The sequence below is a fragment of the Pituophis catenifer genome, unplaced genomic scaffold (assembly GCF_029215685.1).
Source record: "Pituophis catenifer annectens isolate HBS135680 unplaced genomic scaffold, rPitCat1.0.hap2 SCAF_2, whole genome shotgun sequence".
Classification (NCBI taxonomy): domain Eukaryota; kingdom Metazoa; phylum Chordata; class Lepidosauria; order Squamata; family Colubridae; genus Pituophis; species Pituophis catenifer.
Window position 1 is genome coordinate 34,370,205 of NW_027256882.1, and position 20,718 is coordinate 34,390,922.

At 40.7% G+C, this 20,718-nt stretch overlaps 1 protein-coding gene across 1 annotated transcript in view; it reads left to right on the plus strand.

The window, feature by feature from the left end:
- The window catches only part of LOC139310091 (uncharacterized), a 126,966-nt gene that overhangs the window by 30,188 nt on the left and 76,060 nt on the right, over window positions 1-20,718 (plus strand). Inside the window, exons 7-12 of the mRNA XM_070934245.1 lie at window positions 139-280; window positions 3,371-3,502; window positions 8,321-8,410; window positions 11,874-12,014; window positions 13,540-13,637; window positions 20,501-20,612. Coding sequence (XP_070790346.1) covers window positions 139-280; window positions 3,371-3,502; window positions 8,321-8,410; window positions 11,874-12,014; window positions 13,540-13,637; window positions 20,501-20,612 — 715 coding nt within the window. The remainder of the gene's footprint in view (window positions 1-138; window positions 281-3,370; window positions 3,503-8,320; window positions 8,411-11,873; window positions 12,015-13,539; window positions 13,638-20,500; window positions 20,613-20,718) is intronic.

The window sequence follows — 20,718 nt, forward strand, 5'->3', positions numbered from 1 at the left end:
CTTTGGTAGAAGAATATCATATGGAAAAAGGTTCTTTGATGGTAAAGAAAATGACCCGTTTGATGGATGTTCTCTAAAATGTAATCCTGGTTTTGTTTTGTTTTTTCCCCTGTATTTTGGCTTTTCTTTGCTCCTCAGATTTCTAGCTTTGAAGTTCCGGTCAAGTTCTCAGTCATATCTTATGCCAGCCAGCCCAAGACAATTGTCGACATTGGTGATGTTGCCGCTGAAGATGTCGATATGGTGCTTGATGAGATGGAAAATAGTATGAATTACAAAGGTAGGCATTTAGATCAGTTTTGTTCTCCTCCCACCTCCCCCACCCCAATATAGAATAGAATAGAATAGAATAGAATAGAATAGAATAGAATAGAATAGAATAGAATAGAATAGAATAGAATAACAGAGTTGGAAGGGACCTTGGAGGTCTTCTAGTCCAACCCCCTGCCCAGGCAGGAAAACCTACATCACTTCAAACAAATGGTTATCCAACATCTTCTTAAAAATTTCCAGTGTTGGAGTATTCACAACTTCTGCGGGCAAGTTGTTCCACTTATTATATCTCTGTATGTTGCCTAGTGTTGTTGTGAGTTGGGTGGCTTTATACATTTGATACAAACCGTATTTTTCGGAGTATAAAACGCACCGGAGTCTAAGACGCACCTTAGTTTTTGGGGAGGAAAATAAGAAAAAAGCTGATTGGCAGGTGGATCGGCCCCCAGGAATACCCCCAATCAGCTGTTCCCAGAGGTGAATTTTAGCGACAGGTTCCTTGGTTGTGAGCTCTGTGCCTTGCTTTTTTTTGCTTTTTTTTCTGCCTTTGAAACTTCTGAAACTCTGTTTCAGAAAAAACTTTCTTTTCTTGCCTCTGAAAGCCTCCGAAACAGAGCTTCAGAAAAAAAGCTCCTGAAGCTCTGTTTGGGGGCTTCTTTTCTGAAGCTTCGTTTCTGATGCTTTTTTCAGCCTTTGAAACCTCCGTTTGAGAAGCTAGGTGGGGCTACATTTGGAGTATAAGACGCATCCAGATTTTCACCCTCTATTTTTTGGGGGGGGGAAAGGTGCATCTTATACTCTGAAAAATACGGTCGATCTTTTATTTTGATTAAAATATTGACACACTGCTTCTCATCATTGGCTTCTGAGAGGAGGGAGTGGACAAAACCGACAAATTTGTGATACAAGCCCCATGTTATTGTTGTCTCACTGCATAGAGAGACTCTCCCCCTTAGGCACAAATTCATCTCACACACATATACAGATAGTTCTTGACTTACGACCACAATTGAGCCCAAATGCTTGTGTGAAAAACAGTCATAAGAAGAGGTGGTATTCAGTCGGTTTGGACTGGTTCACCCGAACTGGTAGCAGAAATCGCTCGCAGGTGCCCCCCCGCCCCCGCCTCAGCTCTATGCCATCCTATTTAGGCACGTTTTTGAGGCCTGGCGCATGTGTGGAAGAAAGGCGCGCGCAGGGCGGACCGTTAGTAACATAATTTGAAATCCACCGCTGGTCATAAGTCACTTTTTTCAGTGCTGTTGAAACTTCAGACAGTCACTACTGTTGTTTATTTTATTTTATTTAAATGGTTGCTGTGATACTGTTACTGTTAACAACAAGAGTGTTGTTAGTCGAGGACTACCTGTACAGTATCACATTCATACTTTTTCCCTCATCTCTTTCTTAACCATACATATACGTACACATAATTTTTGGATAGAAGGTTATGGCTTCTGGAAGTCAACTTGATTTGAGCTGGCAGCCATCAAGAGAAAAAAAGAAAGGCTGGAATGTTTACCTCAAGTTCAACCGTTTATTTTGCCCTGATTGCTTCCTTTCCAGCCAGCCTCAAAATCTTTCTGCCTTGCTGTCAATCAATCAATCAATCAGAATAGAGATGGAAGGGAACTTGGAGGTTTTCCAGTCCCTGATCAGGCAGGAAACCTTATACCATTTCAGACAAATGGTTGTCCAGTGTCTTTTAAAAACCTCCAGTGATGAAGCACCCACAACTTCTGGAAGCAAAGCTGTTCCACTGGTTAATTGTCCTCACTGTTGGGAAGTTTCTCCTTGATTCCAGGTTGTTTCTCTCCTTGATTAGTTTCCATCCGTTGTTTTTTGTTTTGCCTTCTGGTGCTTTGGAGAATAAGCTGACCCTCACTCTTCTTTGTGGCAGCCTCTCAAATACTGGAATATTGCTATCATATCCTCCCTAGTCCTTTTTTTCTCTAGGCCGGGGTCGGCAACCTTAAACATTCAGAGAGCCCTTTGGACCCATTTCCCACAGAAAAGAAAACACCTGGAGCCACAAAACTCTTCCCGTAACTGACTATTTCCTGAGCGGCCACAAAACTAGCATATAGTTGAATTAAAGATTCTGTTTTCTTCTGAAACCTTTCTTTTCTTGGATTTATCCATGATTGTCCTACCGGGGATCAAAAAGCTTAATAAATTGTGTGCCGGTGGGTGTCAGACATTGGCAGTTGTGACACATATATTGAGTGATAGTGAGCCGCAGCAAAGGGATGAAAGAGCCACATGCGGCTCCAGAGCCACAGGTTGCTGACCCTTGCTCTAGACTAAGCTATACCCAAATACTGCAATGGAAGCCAGCTTGCATTGGGCCTCTGAGTTGTGGCAAAGTTGGCCTACCGTATCAGTGGTGGGTTGCTCCTGATTCGCCCCAGTTTGGGCGAACCGGTAGTGGCAGCAGCGGGAGCCTCCCCACACCCGCCCAGACGGCATCAAAAATGCTCTGCGCATGCGCAGAAGTGCTGCGTGCTACCAATAGTGAACTGGGAAGAAATCCACAAAACTTTGGCAAATGTTATCTATTGCAGTTCCCTCTTACGCCTCTTGCATCGTGCCCTTTATTGTCCTTTCGTATGCCTAATTTACAAGTAGTCCTTGACTTATGACCACAATTGAGCCCAAAATTTCTGTTGCTAAGTGAAACACTTGTTAAGTGAGGTTTGCCCCATTTTACGACCTTTCTTGCCACCGTTGTTAAGTGAATCCCTGGACTTGTTCAATTAGTAACATGGCTGTTAAGCGAGTCTGGCTTCCCCATTGACTTTGCTTGTCAGAAGGTCGCCAAAGGGGGATCACATGACCCCTGAGACATTGCAACCGTCATAAATACGAGTCAATTGCCAAGCGTCTGAATTTTGATCACATGACCACGGGGATGCTGTAACGGTTGTAAGTGTGAAAAACCGTCATCAGCCAATTTTTTCCAGTCATGTTTTAACTTCGAACAGTCACTAAACGAACTGTTGTAAGTCAAGGATCACCTGTATAAGCCTCTCAAGCCTTAGTGAAACTGAGCTTTAAAAAGAAGAATCTCTTAAGACTAATCGAACCCTTTTTGCAGATCATGGCAATGCAACGGGAACCAACATTTACGCGGCCCTTTATGCAGTTTACGAGATGATGATTAACGAAGAAAAATTTTCAAAAGATCAATGGAGCAAAGTCCGCCATGCTATCATTCTGCTTACGGATGGTAAGGAGAAATGGGGATATTGAAAGTGGGTTTTTTTGGGGGGGGAGAGACCATTCACTATCTAGTGATGGTTATTGTACCAAACATCTCGATCAGGGCAAAGCAATAGACACAGTTTACATAGACTTCTGTAAAGCTTTTGATTCAGTGGTACACGACAAATTACTTCTAAAACTAAAATCCTATGGCATTTCTGGACTCCTACATAAATGGATAGCTGCCTTCCTGTCAAACAGACAATAAGTGGTCAAAATAGGAAGCGCTTTATCAAATCCTGTACATGTTAATAGTAGTGTTCCCCAAGGCAGTGTTTTAGGTCCAATACTCTTCATACTTTACTTTACTTTACATATAGGAAACTATTTGTAGCTCAGGGTTGAAATGAGGGGTCCTTGGTGCTCTCTGAGCTTGATGTCAGCGTTTCAGAAGAACCCAACTCCAGTTAAAAATTCTGAGACAGGTATTTTCTCAAGGTTTCCATTTATTAGAGTAGGTATGCTGGCACATCTGGGAAAACCCGAATCTGAGAGTTCCGGGTTTTCCCCCAGTAAATCAAAACTCCAAATCCAGCCCCTGAAGCCATTAGTCCATCACATGGTCCAATTACCATCCATCCAGAGGTTGGTTTCAGCAGATTCTGACCAGTTCTGGAGAACCAGTAGTGGAAACTTTGAGTAGTTCGGAGAACCGGCAAATACCACCTCTGGTTGGCCCCAGAGTGGGGTGGGAATGGAGATTTTGCAATAGCCTTCCCCCAGGAGTGGGGAGGGAATGGGGATTTTGCAGTGTCCTTCCCCTGGAGTAGGGAGGGAATGGAGATTTTACAGTACCCTTCCCCTGGAGTAGGGAGGGAATGGAGATTTTACAGTAGCCTTCCCCTGGAGTAGGGAGGGAATGGAGATTCCCTCCTTCCCCTGGAGTGGGGTGGGAATAGAGATTTTACAGTATCCTTCCCCTGCCCTGCCCACCAAGCCACTCACACAAAGCCATGCCACGCTCACCAAGCCATACCCACAGAACCGGTAGTAAAAATTTTTGAAACCTACAAATATATCCGTCCCATCTCGAGACACCACTCCAACCAGTGGTGGGTTCTTCCCGGTTCGGTCCGGTTCAGCCGAGCCGGTAGCGGTGACGATTTGACGTCACCGAACCGGTTCTCCCCCCCCCGCCCTCCCACCCCCCCCCACCCCCCCACGTTATTCTTACCTTTTATTTGGTCCCACCCCCAATCTATTGCTGCCTCCTGAGTCCTAGAGGGAAAAAAACTGTTTAAACTCTTGCCGCGGGGCTTCAAAGGGCCGTCCTACAGCTGATCAGTGTTAAAAGCAAACAAATGAGTCGGGTCGTAAGTGCGAGGACTGATCGTAAGTGCGAGGACCTTCCAGAAATGACTCTGACTAGCTAGCCACGCCCACCTAGTCACATGACCTCCAAGCCACACCCACAAAATAAGCCACGCCCACAGAACCGGTAGTAAAAAAATTTAGAACCCACCCCTGACTCCAACCACTCCTTCGCCAGATGCAGGAATGCCATGACCTTGACCGAAAAGAAGAATGATATTTTGTCTTAACTACATTCCCTCTACTAAATTCCCCCCCCCTAATTTCCCAAGCGCAAGAAGGTGGCAGCGTGGAAGCTGTTAATATGGCTTCCAAAGCTGACAGTTGTCCCCCCCACCCCCGAAGGACATTTCATTACCCAAACTAGGTAACATCATCAGTTCTAGGAGGGAGTGGGGTTTGCTCTCATTGTGTTGCTCTTATCATGTGAGCTGTGAAAAAGATAACACTGCCAAGCATCAAAGACATGTTGGAAACCACAAACAGACTATTATAACCAGATGGCATTAGGGTACCACACAAACCAACTAAGGCCCTCTAAAACATCCTAAGTAAACTAAAAGACCCAGCAGCCCCAGAAGAAAAGAAAAAAAACCAGGAGTCATTGACAGCAGAGATCCCCAATCCCCAGTACATGAATTGGCAACGGGCTGTGGCATGCCAGTAACCAGGTCGCGCAAACAAGCAAAGCCCCATCTGTGAGAGGCAGGCAACATGTGAAACCATGCCTGCTCCAGTCAGAGAAAAACCTCTCTCCACAGGTTTTTTTCCAGTCACAGAAAAACCTCTCCACCTGTCCCTGGTGCCCAAAAGGTTGGGAGCCACTGATCTACAGCATACAGCAGAGGTCTTCAAACTTGGCAGCTTTAAGACTTGTGGACTTCAACACAAGTTGAAGTGAACTTGTTGAAGTCCACATGTCTTAAAGTTGCCAAGTTTGAAGACTTCTGGCATACAGTGTACAGTAGTGGCCAAACTTGTGGAAACCTTTTGGGAAAAGTGTATTTTCTAAAACTAGCTAATAACACCACTTTTCTTTTTTTAGTAGTGCCATAAAATTATATATCAATGGAAAGATAATTTAATCAAGAATGTAATGCAGTAACTTTTATGAAGGATTTGCTATTAGAATAGCAATTGCAGTATAAAGAAGAAAAGTGAAACATGTAGAAAAAATGAGATATACAAAAATTATTACCATAGAAAAAACAAGATATTCAAAAGTTATCACGTCAGTTAATACTTAGTTGGATAAGCTTTAGCATGGATTACGGCCTCATAATGTCTTCCCATGGAGTGAACCAAGTCTTTTAGTTCTGCAGCTGTTATAATGTGAAACCAAGATTGAAGGATTGCTTCTATTAACTGAGTTTTATTGCTGGGTCACTTCTGACTAACAAGTTTCTTTAGTCAGCTCCATAGATTTTCAATTGTGTTAAAGTCTGGGCTATTCCCAGGCCATTCCAGCAGTGGAATATGATTATCTTGAAACTCCGCAAAAAAAGGGGTGTTATTAGCCATCAAACTTCAAAAATATACTTTTCCCAAATGGTTTCCACAATTTTGACCACTACTGTAAAGATTGAAACAACCGCTACATAGGACAAACAGGCAGGAGATTAGCAGAGCGCATCTATGAACACCAACTAGCAATCAGAAGAGATGTTGAAAAATTCCTTAATCGCACAAGACTCGCGCAAAATTAACTATAGTTTCAACTGTGAGCATCCCCAGACCAAGCCAAGTCCAAAAATGCTAGAGAATTCCTGGAAGCCTGGCATTCAGACGAAATCGGCCACTAGCAGGCACATAGACATAAACATCTATATACCATTCAAAAGAGAACAATCAACAAGCCACAAAGGGAACCAAAGAACTAGAACATCTCCTCAACTAGCAATCAACATTCAGGATTTGGTTGAGATGGAGAGCTCATTTTTCTGATTCTCTTCTTCTCCATTTCTCCAAGGATTTGAGGAAGGTGGGGTGGAGAAAGACCTAATCCTCATAATTCCAGAATAAATCTTACGATATGGTGTCCAACCGATCCTTCCCAGAACGGTTTGCTCCCCGTGGTTTTAAAAATTGCTGCCCAGTTTTAAGCATGTGTGTATTTTAATATGACAAAAGTCGGAATGTCTATGGAGATGCTCAATCATTCAGGTCATGGCTGATCCAAGGTGCTTTTCTAAAAGGCAACTGGATTTTCTTGGTTTTTTTTTCCCTTTGAAAATGTTTCGCTTCTCATCCAAGAAGCTTCTTCAGTTCTAACTGAAGAAGAACTGAAGACATTTCTTGTTTCTTCAAAGAAACAAAGCCAAGGAAAACCAGTTGTCTTTTGGAAAACCACCTTGGGGACAGAAGTGGGAAGTTACATCAGCTGCACCATTTTTTTTTTATTTTTTTGGGGAATGCAGTTCTGGAGCACAGAAAGTTCCACCATCTATGTTCTAAGATGAGCTCTTTGGACCATCCCTCCTTTGGTCCCTTCTTCTGACCATTATGATGTAAACCCTTTTGCTTGTGGTCTTCAAAAGCCTCCACTAGATGAAGATTTAGACTGAAATTTAGTGTTTCAAAGCCAGGCTCCAGCCTATCAATCACAAGGATTTTTAAAAATTCCCTCTTGTTTTTAATACAGTCACAGGTCAGCCTGGTCATAGTCTTCAGAATGCCCAGGAAACCATGCCAGGTCTTCATTTTTCTTAGCTTGCCTATTTCTGTTTTTCATTTAAGAACACAACACCAATTCAATATGATCATCCTTGAGTTTTCCACAATTTATTCCTCTTTTTTTTTTTTAAATTTGATTTATATGCCGCCCTTCTCCGGAGACTCAGGGCGGCTTACAATGCGTTAAGCAATAGCCTTCATACTTTTGTATATTTATACAAAGTCAGCTTATTGCCCCCACAAACTGGGTCCTCAATTTACCTACCTTAGAAAGGATGGAAGGCTGAGTCAACCTGGAGCCTGGTGAGATTCGAACTTACAGTAATTGCAGACAGCTGGTGTTAATCACAATGCTATCAGTCTGCTGAGCCACCAGGCCCCTTGGCTCACTTGTTTTACCATAAGTACATGGCAGTGGTGAAATCCAAATTTTTTTACTACCGGTTCTGTGGGTGTGGCTTGGTGGGCTTGGTGTGGCTTGGTGGGCGTGGCTTGGTGGGCATGGCAGGGGAAGGATACTGCAAAATCTTCATTCCCACCCCACTCCAGGGGAAGGATACTACAAAAACCCCATTCCCTCCCCACTCCCGGGGGAAGGATATTGCAAAATCTCCATTCCCACCCCACTCTGGGGCCAGCCAGAGGTGGTATTTGCCGGTTCTCCGAACTACTCAAAATTTCTGCTACCGGTTCTCCAGAACCTGTCAGAACCTGCTGGATTTCACCCCTGATACATGGTTTGGGAATTACTTTCTGATTTTGTCCTTTAATTTGTTTGTTGTTATTTTTTTGTCTTCAGGAAAATCCAATCTTGGAGGTTCTCCCAAAATGGCAGTGAACCTCATAGAAGGTCTGCTGAATGTGAGAGAAAACCGAAAAGATTATCTTGGTAAGAAAATCATGCTTGATTTTTTTTTTCAAAAGAATGAATTGTGTTATATTGGGATAGCAAACCTTCCCTCAAGAATCTTGTTTTTCTACAGTAGACTGAATGTCTGTATAACTACTGCTCAACTGAAAACCCACTACTGGCAATCCTCGACGTATAACCATAATGGAGCCTGTCCATTATGGACTTATGCCATGATGATCCTAACATGAGTTGATCATATGACTGACTCAATTTTATGACCTTTTTTGCACTGGTTGTAAAACAAATGCCTGTGCTGCCCCATTCACTCACTCACACACACATGTAAAACATGTGTTTTTAAACTATGGGCCAAATTTAATTATTTTAAATCTATTTTTAATCGTACTTATGTATAAATGTTTTTTATTTTGGCTGTTCACCGCCCTGAGTCCGAAAGGAGAAGGGCGGTATAGAAATTCGAATAATAAATAATAATAAATAAATAAAAATAAATGTATTTTACAGAGTTTATTAATGTTCCCCAGCAATTTTGGGGGGATTCCCCAAATCCCCAAAACTTTAACCTTAGACTATCTACTGTAGACCTCACCCCATTCCTAAGAGGTCTGTAAGGGGCGTGCATAAGCGCACCAGCGTGCCTACTGTCCCTGTCCTAATGTTTTCTTTTATTCGTATCCTTTTCATGTATTTATAATTATGTTTACACTTGTATCTGTCATAAAATACATGCTTGACAAAATAAAATAAATAAATAAAATTAAATTTAAAAAATTCCCTTCACCCAGCCTGAGAACTGCCCCAAATAAAGCCACCCACAAGCAGGCCAAGGTTAGTCCACAAGGCAATGGCCAGTAGTCCATAAAAGGTTGCTCCAACAAGTAAGTCCACCAAACAAACTTAAAGCCAAGAGGCAAAACTGAAAGTACATCCACAAGAGTTCACTTGGCAAGAGAAGTTCAGAGTCTCCAAGGCACAAAGTCAAGCAGGAAGCATGAACAAACACAGCCACAAAACAAACACGTTGTTCCCAGAAATGCCTCCCTCTGCCTGCCATGATAAATAGCTTTCTGTGCAGTCCATCAAGATGGGCGGGGCCTTCTCCCGAGTAATCTGGCAGATCTCCTTTGCTCTTGTCTTTTCTCTGCCCTGCGTGCTCTCGGATCCAACATGGAAGGCAGCTCCTCCTCTTCAGTGACCTGCAAACTGTCCCCTGCCAAAGCCCCCTATAAATCACTTTCGGCCAGCAGTTCAGAGTCATTAATTAACCCAGTTCCTAACATGCCAGGAATGAGCTCATCCTCCCTCAAGCCGGCCTCCGAGGAAGAGTCAGAGGAGTCATCCAAGGGAGACATCACAATGCCATGGTCATTAGGCAAAAGCTGTGGTCGTTAAGTGACGTAGTGGTTCACTATGGGTGCAGTTTTGCTGAAAACTAGAAGTAAGCACCAGTCAAAATTGTCATAAAATGTGATCACGTAACTGCAGGACTTTGCAAAGGGCTGTATATGTGACCATATTGCCCAGTGCCCGAAGTTTCATCACACGACTGTGGAGTGGGTGTGACTGTCAGAGCTTTGAATCTGGGTCACAAGCCCCCCATTTTGGGTCAGTTATAGCTTTGATCATAAGTAGAGGAATACGTAGAGGAATATAGCTTAGTTGCTGGGGCCTAGAGCTCACAACACGAAGCAAAATAAATGTTCTTGTAGCCTTTATAAAGCTACCAGAGTTAATTTTCTCTGATTGTTATGAGGGGATCCTCAATAAATCATTTTTTCCTCCTCTTGAAATGCTTTTCTTCCCAGGTTACCTCTCATATCTGACTTCATTGCTTCTCTCAGATTGCTGCTCCTAGATAAATCAAACATCAATTCTTCACCCTGACCACACTCGTTTTCTCACTCTCTCACAAAATCCAAGTGTTATCATGAGCAGCTGAGATCTGCCTTCACTGTAAAGCACCACTTTCTACTTTCTGGGGAAAGCCTGTACTTTCACTTTCACTTTCCACTGTCAGAAGAAAGGCTGTAGCTCAGGGAGTAAGTAACCCGTGGTAAATGCTCTCCAAGAGATGTAAGGTTTTATTTGTTTATTGTCAGGGAGTTACGCAGCAGGTATTCAAATGAAATCACAGACGCTGACACGAACTTGTACTTTTTAAAAAAATAAATAAATACATTTAACATCTATATGTAGTCAGGATAGTCAGGCAAACAGGAGCATCACAGAGCATACAGGGCACACAGAAGAAAAAGGCGGGGGGCGGGGGGAGAAAGGGAAAACTTCCCCCTTTACACACAGTAACCAATCATAATCTAGATTGCCTCATGCAAGAGCCAGCACTCTCCAATCAATCATAGTTGTGGCCCATTATCCACTTTACTGTTCCAGCTATTAAATTAAATATCTTAATATTCATTCATTCATTTATTTATTTATCCAGCTATTAATTTAAATATCTATCTATCTATCTATCTATCTATCTATCTATCTATCTATCTATCTATCATCTATCTATCTATCTATCTATCTATCTATCTATCTATCCAGCTATTAAATTAAATATCTTAATATTTTATTTATTTATTTATTTATTTATTTATTTATTTATTTATTTATTCATTCATTCATTCATTCATTTATCCAGCTATTAAATTAAATATCTTAATATTTATTTATTTATTCATGTATTTATTCATTCATTCATTTAGTCCAACTATTAATTTAAATATCTTAATATTCATTCATTCATTCATTCATTCATTCATTCATTCATTCATTTATAAATTTGTTTACCAACCCTTGTCTAAAACCCAAGAGATGTGTCGCCAGTTAGGGCCAACAGAGAAGTAAGTAATTTAGCAGCTCATCTATGACTAACACACTACATTAGAAGAAACAACTCAGATAAAGAGGCTGCCCAAAATAGAGCAATTGGAAAAAAAGCTGCTGCTGGAAAACAGCAGGAGCAATTGTTAAAAAGCCAGGCAAGTCATTCATGCGGCAGTAATTGAAAACAGAAAATTCAATCACTCCTGCATCTCTCCAGGAAAAGTAATTTCAGTTAAGGTATTTTCCTGGGCAACCCACAGAATAAAGTAACAAAATTTTAAGTCACTGCAAATGTTCTCGGAGTTCTTAGAATATAGTATAAAACCCCCTGCCGGATTCACCTCAGGTTTGCTGGAAATCTATCTGCTTAGTTTCCCTCAAAATGAATTCTAAAGAGTCAAGCTCTTATTTTTCTTATTTCATATGGCTTTCAGTGCATCCAGCCCATTCATCCTTGCTACTTAACTGTCTTGATAAATCTGAAAGAATCCCTTGATAAGATTCGGGGACTGTCCTGTCTTCTCTTCCAGAATATCCCATGTTAACATATGTCCTTTTGAAGGACCCTTGGTTATTTTCTTGCAAGACATTTCATTACCCAATTAGATAACATCATCAGTGCATGTCCTGTTGTTGTTTCATTCAGATATCTATGTTTTTGGCATTGGGAACCTCGACGTTGAGTTGAGTGCCATGAATGACATTGCATCAAAGAAGCCAGGGGAGAGGCATGTCTTTGTGATGGAAAATCCACAGGAACTCAAGAATGCTTTTGAAGATCTGTTGGGTGTGTAGAATCTATCTTGTTTACCAGGGACCAGCGTGCAAGGGGGAAAGGGGCAAAGGGTTGGTGCACCTATCTAATCAGTCTTATGCTTGTGGGAATATATACATGCTGCCCATCTCACCCAGAGGCGACTCCAGGCGGTTTACAGTAAACTTTGCTGTAAGCAAACTAAAAACAACAAGATCAAACATTAAAATATTAAGCTAATAAATATTAACATTAAAATTCAGTTTCGTTGTAACTTCGAATGGTCACCAAATGTATAGTTATGAGGACCGAAGAGCTGTATTGGCAAAGTGGTTAGAATGCAGTATTGCAGGCTGACTCTGCCCTCTGCCAGCAGTTCGAATCTCACCAGGCTCAAGGTTGACTCAGCCTTCCATCCTTTTGAGGTCGGTAAAATGAGAACCCAGATTGTTGGGGGCAATGTGCTAATTCTGTAAACCACTTAGAGAAGGCTATAAAGCACTACGAAGCGGTATATAAATCTAAGTGCTATTGTTACTTGTAGATAGTTCCAGCCTGTATGTGAACAGTCCTTCCCTGTATAACTTCGCCTTCATTTTATGTTTCTATTTGTTCCGTTGTAGACAGTTCAATATTTGTTTCCCTATTTTGAATCATTTTTATTTATGCAAAGCAGGTAATAAGATCCAGAACAAAACAGAAATGAAACCAACATTTTGCAGTGTTAGAAATGCATGGTGTAAATATGAAAGAAGAGAGGCAGTTTGGTGCACTGGTTAAGGCACTAGGCTAGAAACTAGGGGACTCTTGAGTTTTAGTTTCATCTTGGGCACGAAACCAGCTGGGTGAGTTTGGGTCGGTCACTTTCACTCAGCCCTGTGAAGCTGTCAGTGGCAAAGCACTTCCGAAAAACCTTGCCAACAAATCTGCAAAGACTAGTTCAGGTAGTTGCAGGAATTGACACTGACTCAAAGGCATGCATTCACACAAGTACACCCCCCCCCCACTAAAGTATTGACATAAAAAGGGGTTGATTTTTCCCACATGCAAAACTAATCTCAGAACCTCGTTTCTGCTAACATGAGAAATTTTGTCACTAAACAAAGCCAGTGGGAACCTTTGGACAGAAGGCCAATTGGGTTGGTTCTGCTGAAAGAGTGATAGACCTTGAAATCTTCTATGTAGAAAATCCCAAAGGTGCTTTTTCAAAAGCCGACTGGGCTTTCTTGTTTTTCCTTGAAGACGTTTCGCTTCTCATCCAAGAAGCTTCTTCAGTTCTGACTGAATGGTGGAGGAGGGAAGGATTGATATATAGTATAAATCCTTCCATCCTCCATTATTAGTCAGAACTGAAGAAGCTTCTTAGATGAGAAGCGAAGCATCTCCAAGGAAAAACAAGTCCAATTGTCTTTTGAAAAAGCATCTTTGGGACAAAGCTGGATGACTGAAAATCTCCATAAACATCTGTGTAGAAAGAACACGCAAGTAAGGGTGGCAAATGGCAAGATTGAGGATGATCAGTTTTCTCCCAGATTCATTAACTTGCTAACCATCTTAGATCCTAGAGATTTGGAGGCCATTTGTGGTTTGGCAAACTACTCGGACAGTGCAAGGTGGGATCAGAAGAACCCTTGGCATGTGCGTCTCCAAAACACAGTGAGTACAGACTGTTGTTCTCCACCACTGCCGCCTAAGTCATAGAATAAAATAATAGAGTTGGAAGGGACCTTGGAGGTCTTCTAGTCCAACCCTCTGCTTAGGCAGGAAACCCTACACCTACACTTCAGACAAATGGTTATCCAATCTGTTCAAAAACTTCCAGTGTTGGAGCATTTAAAACTTCTGGAATCAAGTCGTTCCACTGATTAATTGTTCTAACTCTCAGGAAATTTCTCCTTAGTTCTAAGTTGCTTCTCTCCTTGATCAGTTTTCACCCATTGCTTCTTGTCCTGCCCTCAGGTGTTTTGGAGAATAGCTTGACTCCCTCTTCTTTGTGGCAGCCCCTCAGATATTGGAACACTGCTATCATGTCTCCCCTTGTCTTTCTTTTCATTAAACTAGACATACCCTGTTGCAATATTTTCAGGATCAGACTCAATAAATTTAGTAAGAGTTAAAGGTTTAAATATATCTCCTTTTATTTACATTAGGCATTCTATATTCACTGAATATTCACAGATAGAAGCAGGGAAAAGGGTGCAAACAGCTCCTTATATATACAATGGGTGGAGCTAGGTATGGGAGTGGTGAATTATGAATACATTAAGAAGTGAAGAATAAATTAACCCCTGATACCCCGTTCATATACTATTTACACATTAGAGAATAAGGCATTTACATCTGACAAATCCCCCTCTAAATGCCGATTCGTTATGCAACACCAATTACATTCAGATTCAGGACAGTACAAAACATACAACTTAGAAGTTAAGTATTTATGCTGCTTAGCAGGTAAAGGTTTTGTCAATATGTCAGCTAATTGTTCTGAAGTTTCACAATGCACTGCTTTAATAAATCCATCCTGAGATAATTGTCTTACATGTTTAAATTTTATATCTATGTGTCTGGACCTTTGTCCAATGGCGTCAGATCTAGATATTTCAATAGCTGCTTTATTGTCTTCATGCATAACAAAAGGCAAAACAGGTTTTTTCCAAACATCTGAAATCAAATCATTAAACCATACAAGATTATTTGCAGCTTTAGATAAACAAACATATTCTGCTTCTGTCGTTGAAGTGGCCACTAATTCTTGTTTACCAGTGTACCAGTAAACTGGACAGTCATTTAAGAGGAATATATAACCAGATGTACTTTTTCTACATGAGGTGTCTCCAGCCCAGTCCGCATCTGCGTAACATGTAAGCTTTGGTTCTTTATTATCGTTAGGTTCCAACATTAAACAAAAGTCAAGTGTACTTTTCAGATATCTTAATATTCTTTTGACAGCTTCCCAGTGATACATTGTTGGCTTGCTGACATGTCTAGATAATAAATTGAGGGGTAAAGCGATATCTGGTCTTGTCCAATTAGATATATAAAGAAGTGAACCTATGACTGATCTATAAAATGTGTTATCTTTGAATTCAGGGGATGATTCATCAGCATTTCTTAGAAAGTCAGTCTGCATAGGAGTATCACAAGGTTTGGCATCACTTAGATTGCATTTGTTTAAGAGCTCTATGATCTTATCTCTCTGAGTAAGTTTGAATCCTCTTTTAGTCTTATTAATTTGAACACCAAGATATTTGTTTACTTTGCCTAAAGATTTCAATGAGAAATGTTCATTTAGCTTAGTTACAAAAGTTTCTCTTCTCTCTTTATGTTTTCCTATGTATAAAATGTCATCCACATAGATCAATACAAATTCTAAGCAATCATCACCCTTTTTGACAAAGAAACAGTTATCAGCAGTGGTGGCATTGAAGTCCATGGTTTTAAGTACTTTTACTAAACAATCATACCATCGTTTACCAGATTGTTTTAACCCGTACAAACTCTTGTTTAACAACCAAGTTTCATTCTTGTTTGTGTATTGACTGTGAGGTGCTCTTACATATATTTCCTTGTCTAGTTTTGCGTGTAGATACGCAGTCTGTATGTCATATTGGAATACATCGAGATTGAGTGCTGATGCTACCACTAGAGCTGTTTTGACACTCTCGGTTCTTACTGTAGGAGAATACGTATCAGTATAGTCCTCCGGATATTTCTGTGCATAACCTTGTGCAACTAATCTAGCTTTGTATAGGGTATTGCCTCCCTCTAAGTTCTTAATTTTATATATCCACCTGGTACCAATAATTGTTTTATCTTTTGGTGCAATTGCAGGTGTAAATACATTTAATCCTTGTAAGCTTTCCATCTCTTTTTTCATTGCTAATTCCCATTTTTCTTTTTCTTTATGAGGGAGTTTTAACACTTCCTCATATGTATTAGGTGTCGTTGACTCACCATCCATATGCATTATATAATCTTTGTATTTATTTGGCATCTGATTTCTGGTGTTTCTAATTGTTTTTTCAGGTTTACTATTGTTATCATGCAAATATCTTGCTTCCTTTTTTGTTAGTGTGTCTGTCTTTATTTTGTGTTGGCTATTTGTCCAAGTTTTGTTTTTGTTTTTATATTTGTTGATATTTTGCTTTTCTATAGTCCCTTTCTCTTGAGATTTTGTATCTTTGTTGTTACTCGGAAATATTTCATTAAGATGTATTTTAGACCAGTTGGCCTGTTCATGGAACACAGCTGTTCTGGAGACTATAAATTTGTTATTACTATCAATGAATCTGTACCCTTTAGTTCCTGTCTCATATCCCATAAATCTGAGTCTTCTGGACACGTTTTCTCCCTTTCTTCTTAGTTGCTTAGGTATGTGTACGTCTGCAGTAACTCCAAATATGTGCATGTGTGCCAATTTTGGTTTCCTATTATACATTACTTCATCTGGTGTCTTATTTACAATGCTGGACCAGGTTCTATTCTGTGTGTAATTGGAATAATGTAAGGCTTCTGACCAGAATTGTTTGCTTAAGCCAGCATCTTCCAAAGTGCATCTAATCATGGTTTGTAATGTTGAGTTCTTCCTCTCTGCAATCCCGTTCTGGAATGCAGAAAATGGACTAGACGTGTAATGTAACATTCCTTTGTCCTTTAACCATTGGGAGAATTCTTTAGACATGAATTCACATCCCCTATCTGTCATGATTTGTTTTATTTTGATATTGTGTTGTGTTTCTATGCGTTTATAAAATTCTTTAAATTTTTGAAAGGTTTCATCTTTGTGTTTTAATGTATAAACAAATCCATAGCGGCTATAATCGTCTACTATGGTCAAGAAGTAACGTTTTCTATAAGTGATTGATGGAGTTAGTGGACCAACTAAGTCCATGTGTACTAAATCAAAAATTTTGTTGGTTGATCTAGTAGATTTTCTTGGTCTGGGGCTAGTTTTTAGTTTTGTAGATTTACATACTGAGCATTCCAAATAGTTTTCACAATTTTTTATTTTAACACCTTCTGCGTGTTCAGTCATTTTTTGTACTACAGGAAAACTGGCATGTCCTAACTTCCTATGTAAGATGTGAGCACACTCATCATGAATTGGCTTACCTATTTTTGGTTTTTTTTCATTGTGTGCGTCTTTGTGATCATGAGATATTTTACATTCATCATTGTCACTGTTGCTAATGTTTCCATCATCTACTTCAATACAATCTTCCATATTTGAATCAATGTTATGCAACCATTTTTCCTTTGTTATTAGATAAGGTAGGCCTCCTTTAATTATTACAGTGCCTATATCTATTTTATTTTTCTCCAAAGTCGCTTTTCCTTTAGAAAAAACAATGTTAATATCAGAATCTCTACTTAGTTTTATGGCACTTAGTATGTTATGAGGTATTTCAGGTATTAGCAATACCCCCTCTATTTTTCCTAGACCAGGCAAGGTTACATTCCCTCTACCTAATACTTGAACCTTTTCTTGGTTAGCTACCTTTATTACAAATTTATCTTCTACAAATGAAGACAATATATCTTTGTTATTAGTGGTGTGATTAGTTGCTCCAGAATCAATAAGCCAATTATTGTTCTCACTCTGCTGTGTGTTAGTGTTGTCTTGTTTATTTAATCCATTCAGTGAACCAGATTTTCTATCCTTTGAATTATCTCTGCCCCCTCTATTATCTTTGTAATTTGGTGGGCTTCTATATCTATGTCTATCCATGGAAGACTGTCTATAATTGTATTTGTTTCTATATTCTGACCTATGTCTTTCTTTTGAAATTTTGGGGCAATCTCTTCTATTGTGTTCCCTGGATCCACAGTTGTGACATTTTGATGTTTCATTATATTTTTCTTGGAAAGCTACTTTCCTATATGGTTTGTGTTCTATGTGATTATTAGAACGATTCCTTCTTGAATTGTCTTCTGCTATTAATTTATTGGATAGACTTTCTATGGATAAGTATCCTAGATTGATTGTGTCTAAGTGTGACATATAATTGTCCCATGATGGATCAAGTGAGTTGATAATAACACTTTTCATTGTTTGGTCTGAAATCACCTCCCCCCTTAAATGCAACTCAGCTCTTATTTTGTTTAAAGATATTAAATGCTCACTTATGGAAACCCCTGGTTTTATCCTAGATGAAAAAAAATCTTTAGACATCCTTGTGGTGGTAGCTACACTGTCACTGTGAAATAAATTAAACATGCATTGAATAATTTCTGAAACAGTCAGATTTTGCTTAATGCTGTGATACATTGCAGGAGACACACTAGATATTAATAAGAAAAATGCTCTATGGTGTAAACAGTCTATTTTTAAAGTCCAAGGTCTTTTTGGGGGACTAGTGATAAAAAACAGTAAGTTTTCCTTCATAAAGACAACCTGGAGCTGCTGATACCATTCTTGCAAATTAATGCCATCTATCCTTAGCTTTGGGAAGTCACTGGGTAAATTTCCGACATTATTAGGTCCATTACTTACAACCTGAGGTAGTCCGTGGTCTCGTAAATGCAGAAAGTTACAAAACGGCGTGGGGATGCTCGCAACGAGCCTGCACGGTCTCCTCGTCAATTCATGTCTTCCCGGACCGTCTGCGTAGTCTTGCGCATGCGTGTTGTTCATTTCTTCACTGGAGTCGTCGTGAGAGGTTCTCCTCGTTGCGGCTCGCTCGTTCTGCTCCTCCTCAGACGAATCGGTCTCTGGCTCGATTTTGGGAGTCCTGACGATGGCGGCTGCTCTTCCTCTTCTTTTGAGGGCGTTGGTGCTTGCTTCGGTCTGTGGCGTGGGGCGGTATCGGCAGGGCTCTCTGGGTTCGGGCGTCGTCGCTCTCGTAGTCAGGATGGGAGCGGGCAGGTCTTGAGGCATTGGCTTGCTCGCTCGCTTCTTTGTTAGCTTTTTAGTAATTTTTAGTTTTGGCCCAAATGCAGCAAAAAGTGTTTTCATCGCTGATTTTATTTGTTTGTTTGTTGAATCATCTTCACTTTCTGATTCTGATTCTTCTGAGGTGTTTGAATCTTCTTTTTCGTTTTCGTTGTCTGATAATGTTTTTCGCGCCAGAAATTTTGAATTGATTTTTCTGATTGGCTCTGCTTCGCTCACCCTGGAGGTCTGTTGAAACCAAGATGGCTGCCATTCAAAATTTCACGCGGGATCACCGTTTTTCTTCTTCACAATAATTTTTTCTGTAGTCATATCACTCACTATTTTTGGGTCTTTTGTTTTTTCATTAGTGATGTGCTTCTCTCTCGCTGCTCCGCTGTTCTTCAGCATATCTTGGAGGTTCGCGATGAGGCTTTCATCATTCTTCTGGCTCTTTAATAGTTTTAATATCTCTGACCTGAGTTCGTTATTCTCTATTTCGATTTCCTCCTGGTCATCATTTTCATCTATTATTTCTTCGTCTTCAGTGGTGTATTCTTCGGATTCTCTCGAAATCGCGTTTGTGGATTCGTTGATTATTTCTTGTTCTGTTTCCATTTCTTTGCTGTATGCCCTGGTGTTGGGCCTATCTTTCTTAGACATTTTTAAGTTTTTATTGAGTCAATTAACCATCCTCTGCTACCAGCTTATTGCAATATTTTCAGGATCAGACTCAATAAATTTAGTAAGAGTTAAAGGTTTAAATATATCTCCTTTTATTTACATTAGGCATTCTATATTCACTGAATATTCACAGATAGAAGCAGGGAAAAGGGTGCAAACAGCTCCTTATATATACAATGGGTGGAGCTAGGTATGGGAGTGGTGAATTATGAATACATTAAGAAGTGAAGAATAAATTAACCCCTGATACCCCGTTCATATACTATTTACACATTAGAGAATAAGGCATTTACATCTGACATACCCAGTTCCTGCAACTGTTGTAATCTCTTTCCTCTTACGAAATTTCTGTAGGGGCTTACAGGAATGTGGCCCCCACCTGCAGTTAACTTGCTTTATCCCCGATATTTGGTTCTGTTGGATGGTTAAAGGATGGGAATCTGGACTGCCTCCCAGTCAAGGAGAGATGACCTAGAATAGGGGTGCCAAACTCTAGGCCCACAGGCCGAAGCTGGCCCACAGGGTGCTTGGATCTGGCCTGTGGGCCCTCCCTGGGAAGAGTGAAGAACTGGCTCATGGTACCTCTGCCAGCGAAAACGGAGCTCGAGAGGGCTGCGCATGGCTCGCCAGGGCTCCGTTTTTGGCCACAACGGCCTCCTGCAACCCTCTGCCAGCAAAAGCGGAGCTTGGGGAGGCCCGCCCGATCTCCGTTTTCGGCCGCAACGGCCTCCTGCAGCCCTCTGCCAGCGAAAACGGAGTCCGGGTGGGCCATCGTGACCGAAAGCAGAGCCTCGATGAGTGACATCGAGCTGGCCACGTCCACCCTGGCCATTCCCCCTGTCCCCCCGCCCCCGAGGTCAAACAAAAACCCTGATGTGGCCCTCAAATCGAGTTTGACACCCCTGACCTAGAACGTAATTCTGGGATGCTAACCTGATTATATTGTATTTAATTTTTGCCCTAGCATCATCGGGATTCTACTTGCCGAGGTGCCTTGATTTCCAGTACCTGGGTTCTAACAGCGGCTCACTGCTTCAACCACTTGCAAAATACGTCTAATTGGATCGTGGTTCTGGGTAAGATACTACATTTATTTATTTATTTATTTATTTATTTATTTATTTATTTATTTATTAGATTTTTATACCGCCCCCTCTCCCGAAGGACTCGGGGCGGTGAACA